The sequence below is a fragment of the Cnephaeus nilssonii genome (assembly GCF_951640355.1).
Source record: "Cnephaeus nilssonii genome assembly, chromosome: 2".
Lineage (NCBI taxonomy): Eukaryota > Metazoa > Chordata > Mammalia > Chiroptera > Vespertilionidae > Cnephaeus > Cnephaeus nilssonii.
In genome coordinates this window covers 110,071,905-110,098,546 of record NC_137073.1, presented here as the reverse complement: position 1 = coordinate 110,098,546, position 26,642 = coordinate 110,071,905, and the positions used below count along the sequence as shown (strand labels likewise).

Below are 26,642 nucleotides of genomic sequence, written 5' to 3'. Positions count from 1 at the left end.
TGCCTCGTCAGCAGCTCCTCTGTGCTTCTCTATCCCCCTCAAGGAACCTACTGGTAAAGCATGGAGGAGTGATCTTACCCTACATATTGAGCAAGGATGGACCTGTGGCAAGAGAACTGCTCATCATCACTTTACTTCCCTTTTTCCACAACTAGAGGACCAAGCCTAGTCTTACGTTGTATTTCAGTTTTTTTGTATTTGTATTTTATATTTATATTTATAATAGTTTTGGTATCTCTCAAATCAACTAACATGTGATCTATGACAGAAGACAATCAAATGTTTATTAATATATTGATTGCTGGAATACAGGACACAGAAAGAATTCTTAATATCAAAATAATGAATAATATGCTCTACACTACATCAGACATCATGCAATCTTTTGACACAATATTTAGAGGCCCTGGCTATGAGGGAAGCCCGGGTCCTGGGTGCCAGCCAGTGGCCGGAGGGAAGCCGGTGCCGGCAGCTGGGGGAAGGAAGGCCTACTTTTGCACGAATTTTGTGCATCGGGCCTCTAGTACTCAGTAAGTACAGAAAATGCAAAGTCACCAGTTTTCTTCAACTTTTATGAAATTTTACACATACACATGTAGCCAATTCTCTTTCTTAATTTCCGGAAAATTAATTTCAACCTAAATTTTAGAGCTTAAAATAGTGTTCACAGAGCTTATATAGAAAATATGCACAGATCAGATTGGGTGTTTTTTTTTTTTTTGGTGTGTGTGTGAGGGGGGGGGGTATTAACATTATATTTGCTATTAAAGGCAGAACTGAACCGTTTTCAAGATACAAGGAGACTCCTTCAAGATTATTACAAGGGAATGGAAGGCAAAATCCCAATAGAAGAAAATAAGAAATTTACTCGCCTCCCATTGGTCCAACTGGATACTAAAGAGATCTTGGAAAACCAATTTAGGTAAGACAGATTATGATGTCATGCTGTCATTTGTCTGAACATAAAGCTTTAAGACTTTAAATCGAATACCACTTATAAAAACGACACTCCTGTATCTGCAAATCCAAAATCCAAAAAGCTCTAAAAACTGAACATTTTTTTCTAACTTCAAATTAGGACTATTGATATGCATTATGTATCCCACTAATGGTGAATATGTACTCATTTTCGCTGCAGAGGGGATAGTGTGTTTTGTTATGGAATGTTGCCACAGAGTGCTACAAATAATAGAAATGATATAGTGTGTATGAACTCTGAATTCTGAAATCAAATGGCTTCCAGTAAGGGAGTGTGAGCCTCTACCACTTCATGGAAATCTCAGGCTGCTCTGTGTGTATGTGTGTATGTGTCATACTATGTACGTGAAAATGGCGGGGGTTATGGGTCTTCTTTTACAGGTAAGAAAACTGAGAAATAGTAAAGACTCAGTCATATGTGATTACGACGTTGTGAGACTAAAAGACATTAGTGTTCTAACATCGGATTCCTGCCCGTAAGAAAACTAACTCGGTGGTAAGGGTGGAACAAAAATTATATTTTCAGCCAAACACTCCTGTGAAATATAAAAGTTTTATTAAAAAATATTTTATAGACCCAATAGGTGGGGACCGGGGAGTGACAAGATCCCAAACCCTGAGAAGCTACAAACAGATAGCAAAGTCTTTAAGCCCTAGCCGGTTTGGCTCAGTGGATAGGGCAACGGCCTGCGGACCTAAGGGTCCTGGGTTCAATTCCGGTGAAGGGCACGTACCTTCATTGCAGGCTTCTCCCCAGCCAGGGCCCTGGTCAGGGTGCGTGCATGAGGCAAATAATCGATGTGTTTCTCTCACATCGATTTCTCTCTCTGTCTTTCCCTCTCTCTTCACTCTCTCTAAAAATCAATGGGAAAATGTCCTCAGGTGGTGATTAACAAAACAGCAACACCCAGGCCAGCTAATTGTTTGCTGGGGCTCACAGTCCACTGTCTGAGTCACTGCTCTGTTCTCCAGCAGCTGGACAGCCAAACCCAGTGCGTGTTCCCCTTTTGCTCCCGACTCCTCCACAGGCCTCAGCAAAGGCATCCTCGGAGCGCCTCTCCCCCATCCCTTGCCCAAGCCAAAAGCTCTGCTCACTCTGTCACCGAGTGGATCCCAGTCCCAGGGAGCATCCTGCCCCGAGGCTCTCTCCTGCCCCTGTTGGTCTTTGAGATCCTAGGATCCTTAGGTGAGAAACTGCCCCTCCTCATCTCTGAATGTGCTATGTGGAGCAGCAATACGATTGACGGGAGGGAGAGGGAGATGGAACTCCGTGTGCCCACATCACTTTACAGGACAGAGAGACGGCTGAGGCCAGCCTAGTGCGAGAGAGGGGAGGCTGCTGGAGCGCCCTTGCAGAGTTCACCCCTGCCACAGCCAGCTTTCTCACCCTCCGTGTCAGAAAGCCAGATGCTAGTCAGCTGGAAGAAGCGAGGCCCAGCTCCACATGGCTCGCTTTTTCCTAGGGAGGATTTGCTCCGTGTGGGAAGCGTATGCCCTGGGTAAATTTCAAAATTGCATTTCTTCACAATGGCCATCGTTTAATCCCCCTCCTCACAGTTTAAGAACTAACCCTGAAAATTATGTCTGGTCACTGTTTGTTTCCAGTTTCCTCTTTTTTTTTTTTTTTTTTTTTTTTAAGATGTTCTAGACCACAAAGATGTGAATACAGGCTTCTACCAGGAAAACTTTGACAGTGGAGATTTAAAGCAAGACAACAAAATTCACAGAGTGACATAGGCATGAAAAATAAAATTCTGTTACAGTCTTTATATTTTTTTGTTTGTTTTCCAAAGAATTCCTCTGGTTTCTCGGATATCCATTTCTACGGATTTAGCTGTCTCCAAACCAAAATCAAAAGCCATCCTGAAGGGCAAGACTGATTACTCCCTGGAGAAAGTAGAGCTAAACTTTGAGACCGATGAGAAGCTGATATTGGACACCTGGCAGCAGGCTTCCTCAGCCATATCTCACATGGTAAGCTGTGCTTGTTTACAGATTTCAGTAATACCCATTCATTAAATGCCAATGTTGGTCGTTATGAATAAAAAATGTACACCATGTTTACAAGCATTGTATACAATATCTCAACTTTTTTTTCTGAAAGAAATATAAAGTGAAACAATTAAAACAGCAAATATATGAGCCCAAGAAATGAATGAACCAACATTTGGGTTATTTTTATTATGCTGGGCCAGGCAGGGTTCCAAGTACAGGGCCAATCATTAGTGTCAATGAAGTGGGTCAAGTGTGAGGCAATAGGGAAGGGTGGGACTATGGCCAAGTGGCAATCACACCTTTGTCTCAAGAGGCACGGTCCTAACCAACTTTGCCACTGAAGGACGAAGCCCAGTATGACCAGATTTTCACTTTTACAAGAAAAGCCAGAAATTCATATTTTTATGTGACACCTACTGATGTTAACATGTTAGAAATTATGTCAAATTTTTAAAGATTTACAGAGCCAAGCGAAATACACATCTGCCCTTTCGGCCCCGAGTTTATAACCTCTGCTAGGCATTATACATAAGTAGCCCATGGGGTAAGTATTATCATCCTCTTTCCATTGACAAACCAAGGCCTAGTGAGATTAAGAAACTTGCCCAAGGTCACTCATCAGGTAAGTGTCAAAAGGAGGTTTGAATCTGGGTCTGTGTGACTTCAGAGTTCATGTCCTCTTCTCCTTCCCTGGGAGGTAAAGTAATGATAGTCCCTGCCTGCACCGAGCCTGCACTGGATCACAGGAGAAAGGAAGAGCATCCGGTCACTTTAATCTAGTCCGAGGCTGCGTCCCCTCAGAGAAGACACACACGGAGTTTAACTCGGTCGACATTGTTCCCTCTCCCTCCAGCTCTGGGCCCACCGATGTAGCTTCCGTCTTCGTTCTGTGCCAAGCCTTCTCCGATTCTCCCTGACCTATCCCATTCCAACAGAAAGCAGTGCCAACTTTCCAAAAGATTTGTGGCAGAGGTAGAAGAGGATCTTGCATGACCAATATTGCTCTCTTGGTGAGCAATCAGCATTGCGGTTGGGCATTTTCCGAGTCCCGTCCTGGCCACTCTGCCTCCGGGTTCTTTTCTCTGGCCCTGGTCCCACAGCAGCCTCAGTGCCTCCCTTCTGTCCCCTGCCCCTCTCCCTTGTTCTCCTTCTGTTTCCTGCCTCTCAAAAGGGATTGTGGACTCTTGCCATTGTCTTGCTTCTTTTTAAAACCATGCAGTGTGCATTTTGACACACATATGAGAGGTGCATGAAATAGAACTGCATGCCCAGATTGCATACTCCTGGAACCCCCAATGGGGAGAGAGGAGGTCTACACCTGCCAAGTCCTTCACGTGCCCCTGCCCAGCCCGAACCCCTTCCTCCCTGCAAACGGGAGCCTCCATCCTGCCTGCTTAGCAATCATTTCCTTGATTTTCTTTTATTCCCCACGTCTATACCTCTTAAGCAGCATAGTTTAGCTTTGCTTGCTTTTGGGCTTTAAATAAATGGACTCCTACCTCCTGCCTCTTTGTGTCTTCTTTTGCTCGGTAGTATTTGTGATATTCATCCCATCCTGTTGAGCGTAGCTGTATTCTGTTCAGCGTTGTCACTGTACAGCGTTGCATTATACAAATAGATCACAGGTTAAGCAGATACACATGTGGGCTCCCTTTTTGGTGTCATTGTGGCCACTGCTGCTGTGAGCATTCTTGAACTTGTCCCCCGATGTGCATGTGCACGCATCACTGTGGGGCGCGTGTCTGGTTGTATGCATTTGCTATCTTCCATGTCGGTGGACAACACTGTACATAGTGCTTCAGCATTCAGAGGCAACGCCGGCATCTTTCCCCATCTTACTGCAGTATCATCCCGCCACCACACATCACAAATTCTGCCTACTGCATTGCTCTCTTTGCCTATCCTTGTACCCATTAAAGGCCAGTGTTGGTCATTATGAATAAAAAAGTTACACAATGTTTGCCAGCATTGTATACAATATCTCCACTTTTTTGGTCGTTGTGCACATTGACTTGTTATCTGGATGAGCAGATCTTCCCACCTGGCCTTCATAAGTCAAGAGCATTTTGGCTTCTCTAGGCTTTCTGCCTTTCCATACACATTTTCACATCAGCTTGTCAAGAGTTAGGAAAATGTTGGCTGTAGATATTTTTTTTTCCATAGAATTTATCAGACTATGAAACTTGCTTTTCGTTTCTAGCTTACTATGAAGGTTTTTAAATGAATTGTACTAGTAAATGCTTTTTCTGCATGTGATGTTTTTCTCCATTTTATGCTGATGTGAAATATGTTGATCAATTTTATAATGTTAAACTGACATCACATTCGTGAAATAAGTCCAACATTGTAATGAAGCCTCGTCCTTCTTACACATTGCTGAATTTGTCTTTTAATAACCTGTTTAGCATTTTTAAATTTTTGAACAAGTAATTTCAACATCCAGGTAATACTAGCCTCATGAGTTGAGTTGGGATATAGCTTTGGAAGATTTTGTGGAAGTTAGAATTATTTCTTCTTGAAATGTTTGGTAGCATTTGCCAAGAAGACATCTAGGCTTATAGGAAGTTTGTAGAAAGTTTGTATGAAGAGTTTCTGTTGCTCCCTCCACACAGGGATTCATTTTCTTAAATAGATATAGGTAATTTCTATTTTTGTGTCTTCTTGGGAAAAACCTGGGTTGGTTTTGGTAAGTTTTGTGTTGCTAAAAATTTTTCCATTTCTACATTTTCAACTGTATTAGCATGAAGTTCTTTAAAATATATCTTTATGTTTGTGTTACTATAATACAGTATATTATCTACTTGATGATATTTATCTTTGCGCTTTCCCCCTTCCTGATCATCTTACCCAGAACTTTATCAATTATATCAGTCTTTTCAAAGAACTAACTTCCAACTTCATTGATTCATTTTACTTTGTGGTTTCCCCCCCCCCTTAATTTTACTTTTTTCCTCATTATTTTTTGGGGGATTATTTCCCCATTCAAACCCTCTAGCAAACTGACGAGATATTGCATCTTATATTTTCAATGGGCATTAACCATTTCAATGCCTTGGCTAATGCCATTTCTCTTTCCTAAATTGTGTTTCTCCTTCCTTTTTTCACATAAATTCTACACTTTCTTTAAGTCTTCGGAGCTAGTTTATACCTTGATTCCTGACCAGTTGGTTGCCTCTTTTCGGAAGTCCTAGCCTTCTATGCTCTTCCAATTCTTTTCACAGTTATTGCCTTTCCCATTCATTTGGCTCTTATTATCTAGATTATTGTTTTAGTTTTATTTTGTTATTTTCTTGAATACTAACTAGATTCTAAAACTTTTATATACCCTACACCTAGACAATGCCCACATCTAACAGGACACTAAGCCCTAAATACAGTCTCGGATGCTGCTGCTTCCATACCGATGATGTTGATGTTGATATTAGCGATGGTGGCAACAACAGTGGTGATCACCACAAAGACCACAAAAGCTACCAAGCACTAGAGAGTAGGAAACCAGAGCTAGGAGTTCTAGGAAAAAAAGTATGAATAATTATTTGCATTGCTAATGGAGCTACATAAACATAATTTGCAAGTCTTGTGTGTCCCATTAAAGTTAGCTGGGGGAAATTACATTTTAAAATATGACACGTAGACATTTTAAATTTATAAAACACTGTTAGAAAGAGAATATGCTACAGCACAAAGAGCACTGGCTACCCTACCCCTCTTGTTGAAGCTATGTGATTTTAGGAAAGTCTGAGTCTTCTGTTCCTTCAGTGTATAACATGGAAGACATTCTATCTACCTTCTCTTTTTCAGATGGTTGAAAAGATTTCATGAAATAATGTATGAAAGTGTTTTGGAAATTTCAAGTGTAACAGATCATTTTGTTAAGATATTCAAAATTGGACTTCTTTCCTTGTGGGACTTTAAAAAACACATAGAAAGCATAGGAGAAAGGATCGTTTGTGAATTAATATTATTCATAATTATTTTGAATCCTGCTTTCATGTTTCTAATAGGCATTTATGACTTTGATGTCACATGACCTTGAGGAGCTTTTGAGTTCCAAATGAGAGAGTTCCAGGTGATTCAGTTAACTATTGCAGGGGAAACAATGCCGGCTGAGATTAGTGCCCTGAAGGGAGAAGTCTTTCACACAGGCTTTCTTCTCTGCAGTGGTCTGACCAGGAGCTACTCATTTAGTATGCTATGCTAATTTTTAGGAAAACTTCCTTCTAATTAGCAGGTATGCAATGATTTCAAAGAAGCAAGTCCTATTTAATACCCACGATGCCAAGGCATTATTTCCAGAGTTTCTTCAGCCTTACAAGCTAGACTGCTGAATGTATTGTGAATTATGTGGTTTGTTTTTTTTGAGAAAGACCCAAAGGTCTTTGAAAGACATGAATAGAAAAATTAAGATGATGATAATTACCAACATCATCATCATCACCACCAACACAAGGTTGTTTACAAGGGAGAAAAATCCAATTTTAAAGGAAATTGCTAACTTGGTACTTTGCAAGAACAGATTCAAAAATGAATTGCTTGCAATTTAGGGTGGAATGTTAACAAGCCAGCTTTCAGCTTTTACCCAGAATTTGGAAGTACAGTATATAGCATGAAGTCCATTTTTATCAAAAGAGCATCTGATTAAAAACCATACCGGCTTGCTCTTTGAAACCTTTCCATATCCCTCCAAGGTTCTGCTGATACTGAAGAAGCTGCGGAATATGATTATCTTAAAAGAAATTCCATCAACTAACAAGCATTGCCTGGCCACCCCTTCTGAGCATAGCACAGTGCCAGAGGGATAATGCCAAGAAGTAGGACTGGCCCAGCTCTCGGGAGCTGCCCAGCCCATGTGGAAGGGGGCGGGGGGGGGGGGGTTTGACACTCAACGCTCACGGAAAAGCTGGGGACAGTTATATGCCAAGCTGTGGGGTATGGAGTGCAGCAGGGATTGGGAGAAGACAGGAATAGACAGGTCTATCTGGACCCCATGACTAGGCTTCTTTGAGGATAGAGATTGTGCCTTATCTCTCTATTTACCTCCACTCGACTTCTTCTTTCTCCTTCTGGCCCCTCCCCCAATTCGCCCCCCTCCCCCACCCCCCAGCAAGAATGTCAAGCTTGGACACTGTAAGCACTTTAGTAAACAAATGGATTCCCTCGGACCGCCATTTCTTCACCAGTTGCCTTCTTAAGATGTTAAAGTTGAGCCACACGTGGCTCCTGCCTCCAGGGTGGGTGCAGGTTTTCTCTCTCTCCTTTGGGAGTCTTTCCTCAATGCTTATTTCTCAGCGTTACACCCAGAAATGCCCTTCACCTCTCCAGAGCCACTTGGACTCCTTTAAAAAGGTCCAATCTGCCCTAACCGGTTTGGCTCAGTGGATAGAGCATCGGCCTGCAGACTGAAGGGTTCCAGGTTCAATTCCGGTCAAGGGCATGTACCTTAGTTGAGGGCACATCCCCAGTAGGGAGTGTGCAGGAGGCAGCTGATCAATGTCTCTCATCGATGTTTCTAACTCTCTATCCCTCTCCCTTCCTCTCTGTAAAAAATCAATAAAATATATTTAAAAATAATTTTAAAAGGTCCAATCTTTCTAACGTAGGCACAGCCCCAGCTGTCCAAGCCTTGAGACAAGGTTTTCCTGCCTGAAGCACAGGGCCAGCCTGAGAGGAGAGCTGAGGGGGGTCCTGGCAGGGCCCTGCCCTCCCCATTCATCAGCTAGTGTGGGGTGGCCACACAACTAATCTCTCAAACCCAGACACGTGTGAGAATGAAAGGAGGGGGTGCTGAGATGAAGAGAGACTGAGAGTTTCCTGAGCGGAGGAAGCTAAGAAGCGACCATGAGGTGAGCTTGCAGGACAGGTCCTCCTCACAAACACTGCGCCTTCCTGGGTGACATCTAGTCTTAGAGTAGAATGAAGCCCAGGATTCAAGTGTCCAGGAGCCCAAGCCATACAGGACATGCGCTTCCCAAACTGCTTGGGGAGCATGAAAAGTTCTCACCCATTTTATGCATAAAACAAAGATAAGCATAAAGCACATAGACAGATGCAATCTCTTCTGCAGTATTAAAATTCCCTGGAGGGGGGTGTGATGGGAAACCTATTTTTAAAAATCCAATACATGCCCAGGATACATGCCCAGGGTTGCAGTTTCAATCGCCAGTAGAAGGCGTGCAGGAGGCAGCCAAATGATGTTCAGATTTCACATTGATGTTTCTCTCTCTCCCTCCCTCCCTCCCTCCCTCCCTGCCTCTCTCTTCCTCTCTCTATAAAAGTCAATTTAAAAATCTTTTTGAAAAAGTCCAAAAGGGGTCAATAATAATAAAAAATATATATTGAGAAACACTGATATAGGGGGGTGCCCCTGATTAAAGGCCCAGAAATAATAGGAACTTGGGAGGATATAGGTAGGTAGATCCACAGGGTCTGAGATTTTTTTAAAAGGGACTTTTGCATAACCAGGGAGCTGTCGTGGTCTGGAGGTGGCAATGAGGAGACCTAGGATGCACCCCCCCCCGCCCCCCCGCCCCCCGCCGGAGGCAGGGCTTGGGAAGGTGCGAGGCCTCCGCGGATGGCCACAGGGAGCTGCATCTTGGGCCAGGGCCTGGTTTCCATCCAAGTAGGATGCCGAAGTGTGCGTGCTGGAGAGACTGAATACAGGGCATGGCTGTTTGTGGTGGTTTCAGTGGAATCACATGAGGACGAAAGCTAAAAGGTTATCGTATTTCACAACATTGCCCTCACTGAAATATGGCTCTTATACAACCAGGTGGCTGCTGAAGTTCATCAGAGGCTCCTGGAAGAGGAAAAAGAAAACCAGCCAGCAGAAACCAAAGAAAAATCTCCTCAGATGAACGCTAACAAAAAAAACAAAAAGGAACCGCCCAAGAAAAAACTTCCAGACAAAAAAGAGAAAGGTATTCGTGGTTTAGGCATCCAGAACTGTGGCTGCTTAAGCCTCTCGTCGGTGGAAAGCCAGCATTTAAGCTCCCACACTAGCCTCTAAGCCGCTGAATGAGGTCCATTAGGTTTAACGGAGAGACCCGGGCTCCTGTGAACGGAGGTATCGGTTTGTAAATCATACTGAGTGCCAGACCTACCTAACTTGTTTATCCAAACAGCCATGCATGTCCAGGGTAAAATTAACCTCCAAGGCAGTTTTGAACATGTTAAAGGGACTCCAAGATGACACTGTGTGATCTGAAAAGGGGCTGACACTCGCTGCAAATAACCAAGAGGAAGTTAAAAGCTAATCATATGTACATACGTTTAAGGTTTAATTCAGATGTCAGGTTTTAGTCAAGCAAGTCCTTCTCTCCTGGAGGCCTCCTGGAGAGCCGAGAGGAAAGAAAACTCGTGTTGGGAGAGACCTCCCCTTAACCTTGGAGATGAGCCCTGCCACAACATTGCCTCCCCTCCGAATGCTTGCTCACGCGCATTTCTTCCGTGAGCTGGGGCAGGAGAGGAAGAGATGGAGAAGCACATGAACACCAGTCACTTCACTCATCAGTTGCTCCTAATGAGTGTTAGGCACCCGCCATGTGAAGCACACTCCGATGGGTGCTGAGGACCCAATGGCGAATTTTAGAGAAACCAGAGCATGGCCCCTCGCCCCATGGGACTGGAGTCTAGCAACAGAGATGGGCCTTTGGCATCTCCCTGTTCTTCGGGAGGGGAGGTGCCAGGTCACCCCACTCCATCTGAGGGGCAGGGAAACACTTCCCAATGGAGTCCATTTAAGCAGCCGTGGGAGGGAGGGAGGGGTGTGGGTGGTGGCCCTTGATGCAAATGGCAGAGTAGCAGCATGATAAAGGACAGGCCAGTTCAGTGCATCTCAGATGATGAAAGGAAAAGATACACGCAACATTTGAAGGGAATGCTTCCATTTACTTTCATGGAATCACTAGTTGCATTCAGTCTCTTCATTTCACAGATGATAAAACAGAAATGCAGGAGATCGAGCTCTCTTTCATCTGTAACTTTATACATAGATCCACTCTAGTTATCGATATACCTTATTACAATTTCTTTGTTTACACTTATTCTTCTTCAAAAGATTTAAACCCCTTGAGGAAGGTCCTTCAAGAACTATTTACTGAACTTAGCAGAGTTATGTAAACTGGGCCCACAACTAAGAGTCACACTGTCAAATTCTCAATTACTGACAAACTCTTAGGTTCCAATGTTCTTCTGTAATCACTGACGTACGTATAGTTACGTGCTAGTTGCAAGGTAATTAAGTAGACTACAGATTCGTGACCATCAGCTACATTCAACTGTATGATCCTCTGGTCTTTTCTTGATGAAGACCTTGGGAACACTTGGCTAATGTAAGTAACCCTTACAGAGTTGTCCTTCTACAGGTGGCCAATGGCGTCCACGGTGTGTTGAGGTTCGCCAATTTCTGTCCCCAGACTCTGAATTGCAGCCTCTTTGGAGTTGGTCCGTAACCATGTCTGCACTTGCTGCACAACCTCATTTTCCCACGATGCCACACAAATGGGGCGTTTTTATCTGTGTCCAGCCCAGATGCCACGTGGCGAGTTCTCAGGGAGCTGCTATCAATATTTCACACTCACACTAGCAGGACCAGGGTTTCCTCCTTTCTAAGTCACTAGAGGGTTATGGCTCTACACATTTCACTTCATGCTCATTTTGTCCAAGTACCATGTGTGTACACTTGTCTACTGTAAGCTTACTCGGTGGGTTTCGTTGGCCTCTCAGGTAAATCACCACCTACAGCAGAGGCCACTCCTATAACACTATCCCCGGAGGATATGATGGAAATGGAAAAGAAGAATGAACTGAGACTCAAAATAAAGGAGGAACATATTGCTGCCCTGCAATTTGAAGGTAACAATTAGAAAGAACTAAGATGATCCTTTTCAGTAGAAAATAGACCAGTAGGCAAATAGCCCACAGCCAGCTCAAAGCGTGTCTTTGGGGACACAAAGCAAACAGAAGAGTACAGCATTCAGCTGGTTGTTTTCATGTGACCACAGGAAGACCACATCTGACTGTTGTATCATTGTCTGCTAGGATCTCAAAGAACAACAACAACAACAAAGAGACTTTGGGAAGGGCTTAGGAGAGCAGCAGTAATGTATAATCTCAAAGAATAGGAACACAGAATGTTCTAGAGTTGGTGTGATTTTACAGATGGAAAGAAGGTTGGGTAGGTGGCTCTGTATTCTAATAAGATTTACTTAGGCATCTCATTAGAAAAATGAACCCTACCCAAAGTTGAACAGGCTCTGAAAGTGAATTCTTGGGAGCAAAGCCCATAGGAGAGCCAGTCATGGATGAGTAATGTCCAAGGGCCTCCTTCTCTCTGGATAGCAATGACTCTACAAGACAGTCTCCTCCAGGCTCCTCGAGTTGTCTTATAATGTATTGCAAAGTGGGACTTGAAAAGATCAGGAAAATGAGCAAAAGTGTCCTCAGTGGAAAGGAACTATGGTCAATATAGTAGGTGACAAAGTCATAACATTACATTACTAGGTCAGCTGGGACACATTAACTGCTCAATGACCATTAACTATTACCGATGTTTTCCATCCCTTGCTTCTCTCCTCTTCTCCCTTTCCCCCATCCCACTACCATCTGCTTCCATAATCCCAAGACTTCCCAGAAGGTGAATTGAACACAGGAAGTAAGTTGAACACAGAAAGATCTGTGGGGTCAGGAAAGGCAGGACACATCTTCTCTCCCACTGCCCATCCCCACCTCTGCTTTCAGTAGTTAAGTCTACTTCATCTTCCAGTTCATTCATACATGACCCCTGCTGTGGTTAATTCCCTCGTTCACACAGTAAATGTCTATTGGGTTTCCATTATGTGTCAGCCGTGTAACAGTTGCTGGGAACACACTCATATATACACAAACACGAAACTAACAAAATTAAAACCCAATCTGGAGGAAGAGAAAAGCAAACAATCCCATATAATATGTTGTGATATTGAAGGTTGGTTTACAGGACAAAGGGAGCATTGGGGAGGGGGAAGAGGGGGCAGCAGGGGAATGTTCAGAAAGACTTCCCAGCAGGTGAATTAATGCTTGAGCTGAACTGGTAGAATGTGGAGAAGTTTGCTCTGGGACACATGAACTTGACCCTAGTTTTCCCAGTGCTGAGAAAGACAATGGCATTGTCATCCCAAATCAAAAGACTCTCTCCCCCTTCTGAAATTAGGACATTATCTATTTGTGTTTTTCCATTCCAATTTGTCGAGGAGGATATTATTCTGAAGTGCAATAAATGTAAAGCTCTCCTACAGTTTTGGCTTAAATAAACTGTCAAGTGACTCTACCACATCTGCTTCTCAATGAGGTATTATCCACATTGTTAGATTAAATGTGTGTCTGAAGTTTCACAGATCAAAGCTTGATTGGTTTAAAATTTGACTTCAGTTCATCAGAAAATGCATGTACATATAATACATTAAAAAAGTCCTTATTTCTCTTTTTAAATAGAGATAGCCACCCAGTTCCGACTTGAGCTGATAAAGATCAAAGCGTTGGCTTTCCTTGAAGATCTAGTAACAAAGGTGGTTGAGGTATATAAGCTCCTGGAAAAGTGGCTTGGAGAGAGGTACTTGCGTGAAATGGCCAGGTAAAGGACTGCAGGACTCTTTAAAAATACACTTTGGTAACTTCCGAAGACCAAAATTGACAAAGATTTTTAAGGTGCATACAAATGCAAATTACATTTACAAATAGAAATTTTGGCCTTTTAGACAATCACATGTACCTTCGAATTGACTCTTTTCAAACAGTAAATCACGTTTCAGAGGGTTGCATTGCTATATCCAGTCTTGCACATGATTTAAGAGTCTGGCTTTCACACTACTCAATGAGGACCTCAGTTTACAAGTGAACAGTATAGGCGATCTTTAGATATTTTTCAGAAGTAAGGTAACGTTTCCTATCTTTCTAATGCCAGGCTTATTGCTAGTCAGGGCCAATTCGTGGAAGGTTGAGAAGTCATGACATGTTTTCCTCGGCATGCTGGCCCCCTTGGAAGGGTAATGGTACCCTGCTCTGCTTTCCTGCTGGGTTCCAAAGGCTTTCCAGACTCTCCCTGCTTGTGAAATCCTCTTCATTGTCCCCTACAAAGGAGTAAAGAAGCATCTGGGCAGAGTGAAAATAGCCCTCAGGAGACCTGGGCTCCCACTTTGTCCACAAATTAGCAGCTTGCCTAATCGCTGCAGGCCCGCTTCATCTGTAAACAGAAGCGCTCCAACTGGAGTATTTCCCAGGCTCCTACTGGATAGAGATTCTGATACACTACAGTTGGCAGCAAACATTAACTAAACACTTGGAAGTTGCTACGTACATATGGCAAGTCCTGGATACAGATGGCAAGTTCTCTCAGAGGCAAAAGACGTGGTTGTTATGGCTTGTGTTCTCCAATCCTTGTCTCATAATGAAAGTTCTGTTGTGAAATATTTATCCCAGTTGTTTATATCCGTTGCTTCATGGTAGTGTGCGCACACACACACACACACACACACACACGCACACACATACGCACTCACTCCGTGGTAACCTTACTGTAGTAATGCGTACAATGATTTCACTGAATAGCCACGTCCGTTACTCATCAGCACCACGGAGCACTGACGCTCAGGTCTGTGGCCTGCCTGTCACTTAGCAATGAAAACCTATCATCTTCATTCTGAGGCGGCACAGCTCGCACCCATGAGCCAGCACATGTATGTAAATGCTCTTTATTTCTATCAGATGTCCTCATATTGCTCAGGTGCATATTATGTGTCTGTATATCTCTGATCTCTGAATGTGGCCACAAGAATTTGAAACCTAGGGCTGCTCAGCTGAGCTTTCCATTTTGGTTATTGCAAAAATCCTGCAGAGATTAAAAATAAAATAGAGCTGTCAGATTCCTTGGAACTTCAAACCCGTTTTTCATTTTCCTAGCATTTTCCCCCTCGCATTCTTGCTAAGGTTGCTCTTGGTAACCTTTTACCAGATGGCCTGCTTACTGTGATATCCGGCTCATGGCTTGCTCTCTGCCTGCATCTGGAGTCCCTCCCCGCTCACCAGTTGTAAGCTCAGCCATCCAATACCCTGCCCCGCCCCCCAACACACTAACACCATCAAGGCCAACCTAATTAGATAACATGCTCCAGGGACATCACCAACATGGCATGCTGGAGTTAAATTGAAGGGTATCAGTGGAAAGAAAGCAATTCATACTGCTTTGGAACAATTTCAGTATGTGAATATTTTGGGGTTCCTAAATTCTGTAAGAACAGATTAAACATGCATTGTTTTCTATTATGTTCAATCTGTGTTGCAAGCTATGAACAAAATCCTCCCAGTAATACAGTGATACAGTATTTATCTATAAAACGTTTCTGGCCTTTAATAGAGCTGTAACTGTAATCCCCAATGCAGCTTAAATCCATGCCCTGTGTGATTCCGCTTTTCTAGCCATGAGGTATGGAGGTGTGTGTGATGGCAAAGATAAGGGTATTCAGAGAATTCAGTAAGGTACCCAAGGACCCATGGCTAGGGAGGGGCCTGGAATGAGAGCTCACCCAGGGTCCACAGTGGTCCCTAACTATCGCTGCTTATCCTTCAGTTTATATATGCTTATGTAAATTTGATCCACTTTATAATTTATCCTGATTCCAAATGAGCGTGTTATTCCAACAGTCATATATTACAGGGTTGTTGTTTTTTTCCCATGGCATATAACCATATTCTGGTTCATACTTAGAATGAAATATATCACTTGTCATAATCTCGCTTATGTAATAAAATATCTTTTAATACAAATATAACCATATTTAATGATCCCTTCTTGTTTAGCTTTGTATTAAATGTGTGGCTGTAAGCTCTACCACAAGCATGTATTTTGACTCTAATCTGCATTTATTTATCTCTACCCTGCCTCTTCACAAATGGATTTGAGGAGAAGTTAGAAATTTTAAACTTGCAGATTGAATTGTCTAACTTAGCCATAGACTGTCATAACTTAGTGTGTGTATCGAATAAGCAGGCAGTGTTAACCTCGTGGGGGTCTTCACTGGCAATAACCCTCTTCATTTTTTCCCCGTTCAGTGTGGAGAAACTAACTGAGATAGCTCGCTATCACATTGAAACGTCTACAAAAATTCAGAACGAACTTTATTTAGACCAGGACGGCTTCTTCATTAACGGCGACATCAAAGTCTTCCCCGACCCCCCTCCTCCGGTTCGCCCTCCGCCCGTGGAGAGGGAAGAGAATGGCACCCTGACCATCGAGCAGCTGGACACTCTGCGAGACCAGTTCTCAGACATCGCACCCAAGGGTAAGAAAGGCCATGGCTCTGGGAAGAGCACAAAGGTGGTCAGGGTTCGCCAGGATGGTGATCACTTGCCCACAAGCAAAATCAGCCCTGTGGGACGGCACGGCCCCCAAATGAGCCCTTGCTTTGTTGTAGCCCATCTCTTATTTGCTTCGTACAACATAGACCTGAATTTAACAAATGGAAGAAAAACAGTGACTAACGCTTTGGCCGTGGGGGGGTTCCTCATCCCTGGCTGGTGAGTTGGTAAATTTGAGCAGTGCTCCATTTGGCAATTGAGAGACAGCTTCGTGTGTACTTCTACTTTAGGCTTTGTATTGGGATTGTGAGTTTGTGGAAGTGGATTTTGAAGATTATCCACCACTCTTAATCCCTTTCAGAAGGGACCTTAGTAGCTGTGATGATAACCATAATGAGTGCTTGAATCCAACCTTAAAAGCAGAGTTTGTATTTCAACCAAAAGTTTAAAAATAAATAACAAAAAGCAGCTATAACTTGACTTGTGTATGTCTCAGATTAACTCTAGAGACCCTTGGGATGAAAAGATGTCAACTGACACAGTTATCTATTTTCAGAGTATGGTAGAGTACAACAGCTTGCAGAGTATGGTAGAAAGGGGAAGGAAGGGAGAAGAAAGACAGGGAAGGAGGGAGGGGGGGAAGGAGGGAGTTATATTTTTAACAAAGTAGGTGTAAAAGGAAAACCGCTTGCCCTGGGGACTTTGAGTGAAATTTGCATAGGCAAGCAAAAAAGAAGAAAACCTAAACGTCTATTTAGGTTCTTTCTGGAACAGAATATGAACTTTATAAAAGTCCTCGAGAATGAAAAGCAAAGGAGAATCAGTGGGTGGGGAGGTTGGTCAGGCAAAATGTTGTGCAGCTACACGTTGGCAGGAGGGACTGAAAGAAGTGAAGAGTGATTTCGTGGCAAGGTTACCGGGGGGATTTCAAGTTGGGGAACTGTTACTAGGAGGTGTGTGTAGTGAGGCAGGAGTTCGATGTTTCAGGAAAGGGCAGGACCCTGCTCTGCTGCTCCTTCCCCATCTGCAGGAGCTGCAGGCGACAGATGGGGAGGCCTCCTCTGTCTGGGGAGCCACCTCCACCCACCCGAGCTGGGGACTTCCTAGGAACCCCGGTTTACCGATGCTGGTTGTGCTTAATGCAGAATTTCCAAGGCTGTATAATACTGAGGGGCTTGTGGATGTTGATGGTTCAGAATGAGTTATGGTCTATGAGCAAGCAGTTAATTCGTTTTCTTTATTATGAACTCAAGTATGCCATTTGGGAAAAAATACCTATTGCATATTTTGCTTCTTAAGTACATGTAAAATACTTCGCACGGCATTTGGGTAGTCCACCAACAGAAGTCATCTTCCGTGCTGTTGTTTTTGCTAATGCTATAAAGGGAAGGCAAACAATAGTCATTCCACTTCCTGCGCCCCAGAGTCACAGAATTAGAGATTCTCTCATGACCCCTTCAAGTCAAGCTGCAAATATTGGCATTGCCCCCACCCGTACCCTGAGCAAGTCCAACAGTTACCACCCACTCCTTCTCCCCGTCTCACCCAGCCCCGGAAAGCATCCCCCGACTTTCATCTTCCCTCTCCATTTCTGTGACTGCTGTTCAGTGCCTTAAGTGATGCACGCCTTTCTATCTTGTAAATGATGTCTTTTGTCATAGTCCTTCCAAGAGTTAGAAAACAATCTTTTATGATACTCTTCATTGTATTTACCCCACAACGCTACGATATCAAAAGACCATCTCGGTTGAAGTAATAACAAATTTGAAACTGTGGAGCAATTGTCAGAAGGTGGTACATTTCTAAATGTATGATCCAACAGAACTTCCTGCTTGAATTTTTTAAAATTGCTATTATTTCTAAGCTAAAAGAAGTATGAGCTTTTTCTTACACTATTTCATATATGCCACTGCAACCCAGGGTATTTCAAATGCAAACTTCAAGCTCACTAAAATATATAAAATAAAATGAACAGATGGATTTTTTTTTCTAGGAAAAAAGCGTACATATTTGCACATAACAGTCATTGTGTTACTAGACCTGCAGTAAGATGATTTTTAGCAAATTTACATGAATGATGAAAATAGAGTTATAAAGTCTAACTTAACGATGCAAATATTAATCTACATAAATAAAATTATAGAAGGAAATCGATAATCTTTGATTAAAACAAGTGACTGGTACTTTCAGTACTTGTGAGTAGTTACTCTCTGTACATAAATGGCAAGAACTAAAGCTTAAGGGGTTTTCTGCTGAGTATTAGCTGATCTACTTGATCTTACTAGCCCTGGCCGGTTTGGCTCAGTTGGTTGGAGCATCATCCCATGCACTGGAAGGTCGTGGGTTCAATTCCTGGTCAGGGCACATACCTAGGTTGTAGGTTCAATCCCCAGATGCGGCAAGTACAGGAGGCAATCGATTGATGTTTCTCTCTCTTTCTTTCTCTCCCTCCCTCCCTCCCCCCTCTCTAAAGATCAATTTAAAAACTAGTTCTTACTAAAGATAATGTAAAATTGAAAAGCATCATGTACTCTAATGCTTATATTCAATATTCCTTTCCTGGTCAAATTCTGCTGCTTGTGATGATTCTAAATCTCCTTTGGTAAAGGTAGTAATTAGACATAAAATATCATTTCTTAATATGATTGTCATAAATAGGCTGGGGGGAAAATGACCTTATGTGTGATAATCATACAAGGTCATGCTAAATGCAATGAAACAACTCGTGCTAGCATTTTTCTTGCTGCCTGGTGGCATGCGCCCTTTAGTATCTTAAGAGCAGCTTAAGTAAGAGCAGTCCCTGAATCAGCAAGACATTTATCCCACCGACTGTCTGTCTCAGGCAGCATTTCCACGAGCATACTCCCAACAGAGAGGGGATTTAGTGAGTATTTTCAGAATTATAACCAAAGCCAATATTGGCATGGCATCAGAAGCTATGCATCAAACCCCATGCTAGCATGGCTGGATGGGTAAGAAGATTCACTGATGGGTAAGAGGAGTCTGACAGCTCTTTTCAAATCCACTCTTGTCAAATGACTGCAATATGATCTTGGGCTAGTTAACCTCTCTATCTCACTTTTCTCATCTGTAAAATGGGTAACTAATGGGGTTATTATGAGTATTATAGTAATTGATATACATAAACTGCTGAGGAAGTGTCCGGTACCTCGAATGTACAATTTTAAGTGTAACCTAAATCATTTAATTACATAAGTACAGTAACATATTACTAGAAAATATAGAGCATTATACAATACTAGAGGCCCATTGCATGAAGATTCGAGCAATAGGCCTTCCTTCCCCTGGCTGCCGGCACTGGCTTTCCTCCAGCCTTCGCTCGGGCCACAGCGGAGGAGCCAAGCCTCTTCAGTCTTCAGTCTTCAGTCTTCAGTCTTTGCTTGGGCCGGAGCCTTCAGTCTTTGCTCTGTGCCTGCATGTGCAAATTAACCTTCCATCTTTGTTGGGTTAACTTGCATACTCACTCCTGATTGGTTGGTGGGTGTTGTGGATGCACGGTCAATTTGCATATTTCTCTTTTATTAGTGTAGATTAATGCAAATTCTCATTATTATTATTCAAAATGTTAGCTCAGCATCCTGAAGGTGCATGTATCCTACTAGCACCTGCAGCATTACCCCAGAACACATCCAGAAAAAATTACATCACCTGGTAGAATTAAACCATAGGTTACATGGCTCCCCAAGGACCGTAAGCATCCCCAACAAAAACACTCATTTTTGTATGGCAGTAGGCTCTGGGTCGGTACAGCCTGTCTCTAAACAGCAAGTGCCAAGCGCATGGGAAAGACAGCCCTTATCCAGTGGAAGCAATTTGGAGTCTGCAGAAATTAGAACACTTCAGCAATGTCCTCTGTCCACATTTAAACCATAAGAACTCCTTTTTCTTGTAAGCCTGTCAGCACTCCACGTAATGCCTGCGGAGATGCAGTTCAATGGGTCCAGCAGATCTGACCCTCACTCCTTCCTCAGGAGAGGCAGCGTTCAGTGGTCCAAGGCCTCTCGCATTGTTCTGAGAACTGACAAGGAGCCCCTGCACACCCCTCTGGGAGACCCTTAGATCAGGGACTGGCCTCAGAGGGCACCATGTCAGAGCTCCAGGCTGTGGTGGCTAAGCCATCATTCAGCTCCTTGGTCTTAGAGGAACTCAAGGGAGGCAGTAGTCATGGCCGCCCGTGTGGATCAGCACAGGGGTTCGCTGGCAGGAGACTCCTGGACAGAAGCTTCCAGGAAGAGAAGCGGGGTAGGGCCTGCCAGGCACCGGGGACATGGCGTAGACATTGAGATTTTGAGGTGGCATGACGAATTTAGGGAACAGCACACAGACCAGCTGGGGCAAGAGGCAGGAGGTGAGGACCACAAAGAGGTTGTGGTCAAGTCGTGAAGTCTCAAGTGGCTTGCAAAGGGCACAAAAGAGGAGGGTTACCAAAGGCGTGTGGCACCGAGGGACGAGGAGCAGGGATTGGAGGAGGAGGAGACCAGGAGAGCAGCGGGGGCTACTCCATCTACAAAGCCTCGACCAGCCCGCAGGCGGGAGCAAGGGCGCCTGGCTTGTTGCCTATGAGGAGGTAGGTATGTGGGCTGGGCTCTCTGCCTTCAGAGAGAAACTGGTACTGTAGGGTTTTGCTTTGTGTAATTTTAATTTGTGTGTGCTTCCAACAGGTAAGTATATATTCCCCTCTCTGACAAATCATCACAAATGAGACCTTTGGGGGGAAGGAAAACATGAGGCATGAATCCCAGTTGCTTTACAAAACCACCTAACGGGCCCCAAAGCCTGACGCTCTTTTGTAACAATGAGGCTGTGTGGCTGCTGGAGAAGCGCAGGAGAGAAGAGACATCCAAGGCAGATTAAAAAAAATATATATATATTTAGGAAGAGAAAGGGAGAGAGACATCAATGATGAGGAAGAATCATTGATCAACTGCCTCCTGCACACACCCTACTGGGGATCAAGCCCACACCCAGGCATGTGCCCTGACCAGGAATTGAACCTTGACCTCCTGGTTCATGGGTCGACACTCAACCACTGAGCCACACCGCCTGGCCCAAACCTGATCTTGCAGACACACTGCTGTGCCCTGTTGTTCTTTTTTTCCCACTGTGAAAAGGAAGTGATAGCAAAAACAGTAACGCATGGAGAAATGGATTCTGGAGTGAAGAGTAGCCCCCTTTTCCCTTATGAGAAACCCGTAATAATGAAGTGGGTAAATATGGGGGGCTGTGGAGTAGGACTGCCCGCTAGCGAACCCCAACTCCACCCCTATGAGCACTGTGACCCTGGGCAAATCAAGTAACCTCTCTGTGCCTTGGTTCTTTTACCTATAAAATGGTGATAATAGTAATTAGTCCGTTTTCTTCACTATAAAGTAAGGAGACTGTATATAAGGATTAAATTACATAAGCCATTGAAAGCACTAACCAGGATGCCTGGTCAGTAGTAAGCACGCACTTTGGCTTTTTCCAGAAATGATGAGTAAGTGTGGGGGGCAGGCATTAAGCAAAACTGGGGGTAGACTTTGGCGGACACTAACAACAATGTGGAGCTGTTTTAAAGGCAGGGATCCTGCAGGCCATCTGAGTCGAGTCACCAAAACACAGAGAAAAACATGGACGCTTGACCACTACCTTCCAAAGAAGAACAATCCATTTTTGAAAATCTGGCTAAAAAAAAAAAAAGACCCCTGGCTTGTATATGATGAGATCCTAACCCTTATGTTCTGCGGCCTGTGTCGTAAGCATGGTGTGGAGTCGAGGGGAAATCAAATGAGTTCCTTCCATGGCACTGACAACTTTAGGGCTGGGTTTCTCAGAGCACAGCATCCCAGCACAGCATTCCAGCACGGCATCCAGCACGGCATCCCGGCACGGCATCTCAGAGAACAGCATCTCAGAGGACGGCATCCCAGCACAGCATCTCAGAGTACGGCATCCCAGCACAGCATCCCAGCACAGCATCTCAGAGCACAGCATCCCGGCACGGCATCCCGGCACAGCATCCCGGCACAGCCTCCCAGCACGGCATCCCAGCACGGCATCCCAGCACAGCATCCCAGCACGGCATCCCAGCACAACATCCCAGCACGGCTCAGGCCGGGGCTTCATTGATGGGAGCAGCAGATGGTCCTCTGGTGAACAGAGCCCCCACGGGACTGGCGGCGGGGACCACGAGCCCAGTAACCCTGGGGCAAGTCCAGAACTTACTCCGATCCTGCCATGCTGTCACCAAGACCCGACGGCCCCTCCGAGATTCTATTTGGATGTGCAAGTTGGCTGATACGAAGGGTGTCGATATTGGCCCGTGTTCCGAGCTAACAAATCAGCAAGAACATTTACATATTGTATTGCTAAAGGAGAACGGGGGTGGGGGGGGATCTAAGAGAGAAACTAGAGAGAAGTAAGTTTTCCTCTGTCCTCAGGGATGGGCTCTCAGCCAGAGCGATGGAGGACGCTGAACTTGTCTATGTGCAGTTTGCACCTGGAAGCTGCATTGCCAGCTTGTTGGGGTACAAACAGTAGAAAGAAAGGATCCTCTGGCCATCGAAACTGCCATGGAGAAAATTCTAGAGAGAAATCTTCAGCTTAGTCTGTCGGACCAAGACTGGGCAAGGAAGCTGCTTGGTTTGGGAAGTGATGGGTCCTCTGGCTCAGAGGGTTAAAACAGCGGGGTGGCCCTGCTTTTAAGAGAAATCCTGCCACGTGTGCTGGCTGTGTGTTGCTGAGCACATCTCCTTGAACTCTCTCACGAGGCAGAGTTCCAGAGCGTTCCCCTGTACAAGGGTGTCAGAGACCTCCTTCACAGCGCCTGTCACTTCTATCAAGTTCACCGCCACCTAAGAGCTCCCTGGTAACTGTGCTCAGAGGCCTTCACCTCCATCCTGTAATGCCTCCTAGGGCCGGAGGTGGGGTGGCTGCAGGATTACAGGCAGCCATCCAGGCCTTTCCCAAGGGACACCCTGCAACTGTCCGGCAACGGCGTTCAGTGAGTAATTCTGAACTAACACGCTGTTTTAGTTTTTCAGAATAATAGAAAATATTTTTATTGAGCAATTCGAAATAATAATTTTGAGAAAGACAGACCTCTCTTTTATTCCCCACCTGTGCTACAGACAGGTGGAGGCAGAAGTCATACCGGTCGTGAGAAAGCCCAAGGACTTCTAGGGTTCCTTCTCCGAGCAGACACTCTTAGCTTTGTTCCTTTCCTGGTGGATGTCATTCATGAGCTTAGCATTCTGCCCCATGTCAGCCAAAGCGAAAACGCTTCAATCGCGGATGTATTGGCTACCTTGGAGTCGACATGGGAAATGCTCCGAACGTGTCAGACGAGGTGAGGAGTCGGGGATGACCTCTTGGGAAATGGTTTGCCAGGGGCTTTTCCATTTAATGGTTATGTGGGCATTTTGTTTCTCCCCAGCCCAGGGCCAGGAGAACTAGCGTGGCTTCAGTCGCACACTTTCATGGTAACTGCCTCAAAGGAAAAGGAAACTTTTCTGGTGTGAGAAGCACGGTTTTGACACATCTTGTCACGAGGCTGCGAGGCTGTTTCAGAGATGCCAGCCACGATGTGGTGAAGGCAGCCGTGACTGGAAGCTTTAAATCGCGGCCCGCAAAGATCAGTCAAGGTAACCTGTATGCGCTGACTCTGAACCTACGGTTCTTTGATCGTCTGCATGAGTGCTTTTTCTAGAAGTAACTTTTCGTTTGCATACTGATGGCAGAATTCAGAGATAAAGAAGTGTTCGTCCTGATGGCACATTATGGACCAGTATTGGCAGCTGCTAATGTGCAAATCGATGAAGTGCCCACTGAGGGGAGCGTGCTGAAGTTAGAGACTTATGCTGGGTGAGCATCAGCAAACTAGCGGATCTTTACAAACATTAGGGTAAAACTTGGGAGTCTCAATCTTGCACATTTTTTTCACTTTCCCTCCAAGGTTACAGGACATCCACGAATTGACCTGAGATGATGTGACTTCGGCTCGCTTACACAGATATCCAAACACCCTGACCATGGTGGACCTCGTGCTGACCCTCCCGGCAGACTCAGCGGGGCTTTCGTCAGATGCAATGCACCAAGTCCCAGAGGCACGCCAAGGTCAAGGCTGATGGCATGTCAGGTCTCCTGAATATTCAACTGAATTCTCCCGACATTCGTAACGTTGACCCCAGGAAAGCTAACCATTTATGGAATATGAGAACGCTGTCATCAGCTGGTGACACAAGACCTAACTCGGATTGCTCATCCAACTCAGGAAGCCATGATGAAAGTGACTAGTAGTATGACAAATGTTGACTTCATCTTTGGTCATAGCAGAAACAACAACAAAAATTATTTTCAAGCCTGAAATATAAAAGTAAAACCATCACCGGTCTTCGCATCAAAGACAAAAGGCATTTGGTATCTCCCAGACTTACACAGCGAAAATCCAAAAACTGGTTTTCCAATCACACTCTGATTCTACTTGTATCTTCACACATTCTTTCACAGTCTTTGGGTGGAGGTGTATATTTCTAAGCAATGGTGTTATTTTGATGCCATCTTTCTGAGAGTTATGTGGACAGATCATATCACTATATGCCTTGGTCATTTAAGTAACGGGATAAATATTAAATAGTTTTTTTACAGTTCACACTAATGTCCCCAGGTAAAGAGTTCTTATGTAACTAGAAATAGTGTCATGCATCCCTGGCCAGTGTGACTCAGTTGGTTGGAGTGTCCTCCTGTGCACCAAAAGGTTGTAGGTTCAACCCCCAGGTCCAGGCTCACCTCATTGGGAGGCAATCAATCAATGTTTCTCTCTCTCCTCTCCTCTCCCTCTGCTTTCCTCCCTTTCTCCTCTTGCCTTTCCTTCCCCTCTAAAAAAATCATGAAAAAATGTATTGTCTTACAGCACTTTGCTTGCACCATGGCTATTAGAGACAGTGGAAATATTTTCTACATCTACCAGAATTTTTTAAGTATTTTGAGCCTCTTCATAGTTTCAAAAGAGGTTTTTTTATGGTTTTATATCAAGGAACATGAATGGTTTATTTCTAACTTACCTGAAAACCAACGTTATATCATGTAAAGATCGTTTTACTGAAAATTCTACTACTTGAAAAGTATTCTCATCTCTATAAAATTGAATATTCAGGTTTGATTTAAAAAAAGATAAAGAATTTATTTCTGAACAACCAGCTGGATGGCCAGTCAAATCAAAGAAAAACATATTCTGCTCTTGCTCCCCAGAAAATTACCGTCCAAATCTCAAAATTGTAGATTTGGTTTGAGCCACTGAAATTTTGCATGGATTACTGCATGCTCCTAAAGGTTAAAGGAGATGATAAAATTTAGCTTGGACTTTTATAAATGCTAAAAATTTAGTAGTAAAAAGAAAATTTGAGATGCTATGTCTACAGCTTTCATTCTTTTTGTTTCTAAAAAAGAATAGCCATCCACTCTGGACCTGAAAGACACCCAATACATGTAGGAGTCTCTTCAGCTCTAGCAGGAACCTCTGCTGTGGGAGTTAGACATTTCTGAAGCAGACTCGCTTATTTTGCTTTCCTATCGCTTTTAAATGCACGTGCGTACAATTTGAAATGAGAAACCGACTAAGCAAACATCTTTGCTGGACAGGGTAAAGTAGACTAGCATATAAGAGCAAAGCATTGAAAAGGTTAGTAGTAATCTTTTAAAAATTCTTTGAAATAGTGAGCCAATTTTATGATTGAGTTTATAATTTCAATCCAATAATTTAATAATTCAAATCTCCTTACATTTATAAAAAAATATATTCTGATCTAAAGAGTGAAGTGAGGATAAGTGTGTTAACTTGATCATTGTGGTGATTTGCATGCCTTTGAAACACCTTTATCCCATATTTTCTGCAATATTTTACTCTTGCATCCTACTGTATAATAGGAAAACTTAGGTATTTTTAAAAATTCAACCAATTCTGAGTAAAAGGTAAAAAAATGAAAAAAGAAAAAGAAAAAAAGCCCTTCAAACTAAAATATGAAGTCCCAGGAAAGAAATAATGGGAGAGCATCAGGAAATTAATTGTTATTTTTATGCTTTCAAAATGTCTTCTGCTTCTCTAAAGGTTATTGTTTTAAATAATATGAATAAAGTGATTCCCCGTCACATAACTGAGAAATATGTTTCACTGTGTTATAGGCATCATAGGAAATAAACTGTTTACGGACATTCTTCTTGACTTGGTGACGCTGAACCTTGGGACCAACAGTCTTCCCAGCAGTTGGATGCACCTCACTCAACCTGAAGTAAGCCTCCATTTTATACGGGTTTCAAAGCTCTGAGAATTTTCATTTGATCAA

General features: G+C 43.7%; 1 protein-coding gene across 1 annotated transcript in view; it reads left to right on the top strand.

Moving 5' to 3' along the window:
* SPEF2 (sperm flagellar 2) overlaps nucleotides 1–26,642 on the top strand; it is a gene marked incomplete at its 3' end in the record, with an annotated part of 125,186 nt that overhangs the window by 79,023 nt on the left and 19,521 nt on the right. The window contains exons 24-30 of the mRNA XM_079798216.1: nucleotides 771–922; nucleotides 2,772–2,952; nucleotides 9,743–9,890; nucleotides 11,698–11,826; nucleotides 13,444–13,582; nucleotides 16,057–16,286; nucleotides 26,482–26,588. Coding sequence (XP_079654342.1) covers nucleotides 771–922; nucleotides 2,772–2,952; nucleotides 9,743–9,890; nucleotides 11,698–11,826; nucleotides 13,444–13,582; nucleotides 16,057–16,286; nucleotides 26,482–26,588 — 1,086 coding nt within the window. The remainder of the gene's footprint in view (nucleotides 1–770; nucleotides 923–2,771; nucleotides 2,953–9,742; nucleotides 9,891–11,697; nucleotides 11,827–13,443; nucleotides 13,583–16,056; nucleotides 16,287–26,481; nucleotides 26,589–26,642) is intronic.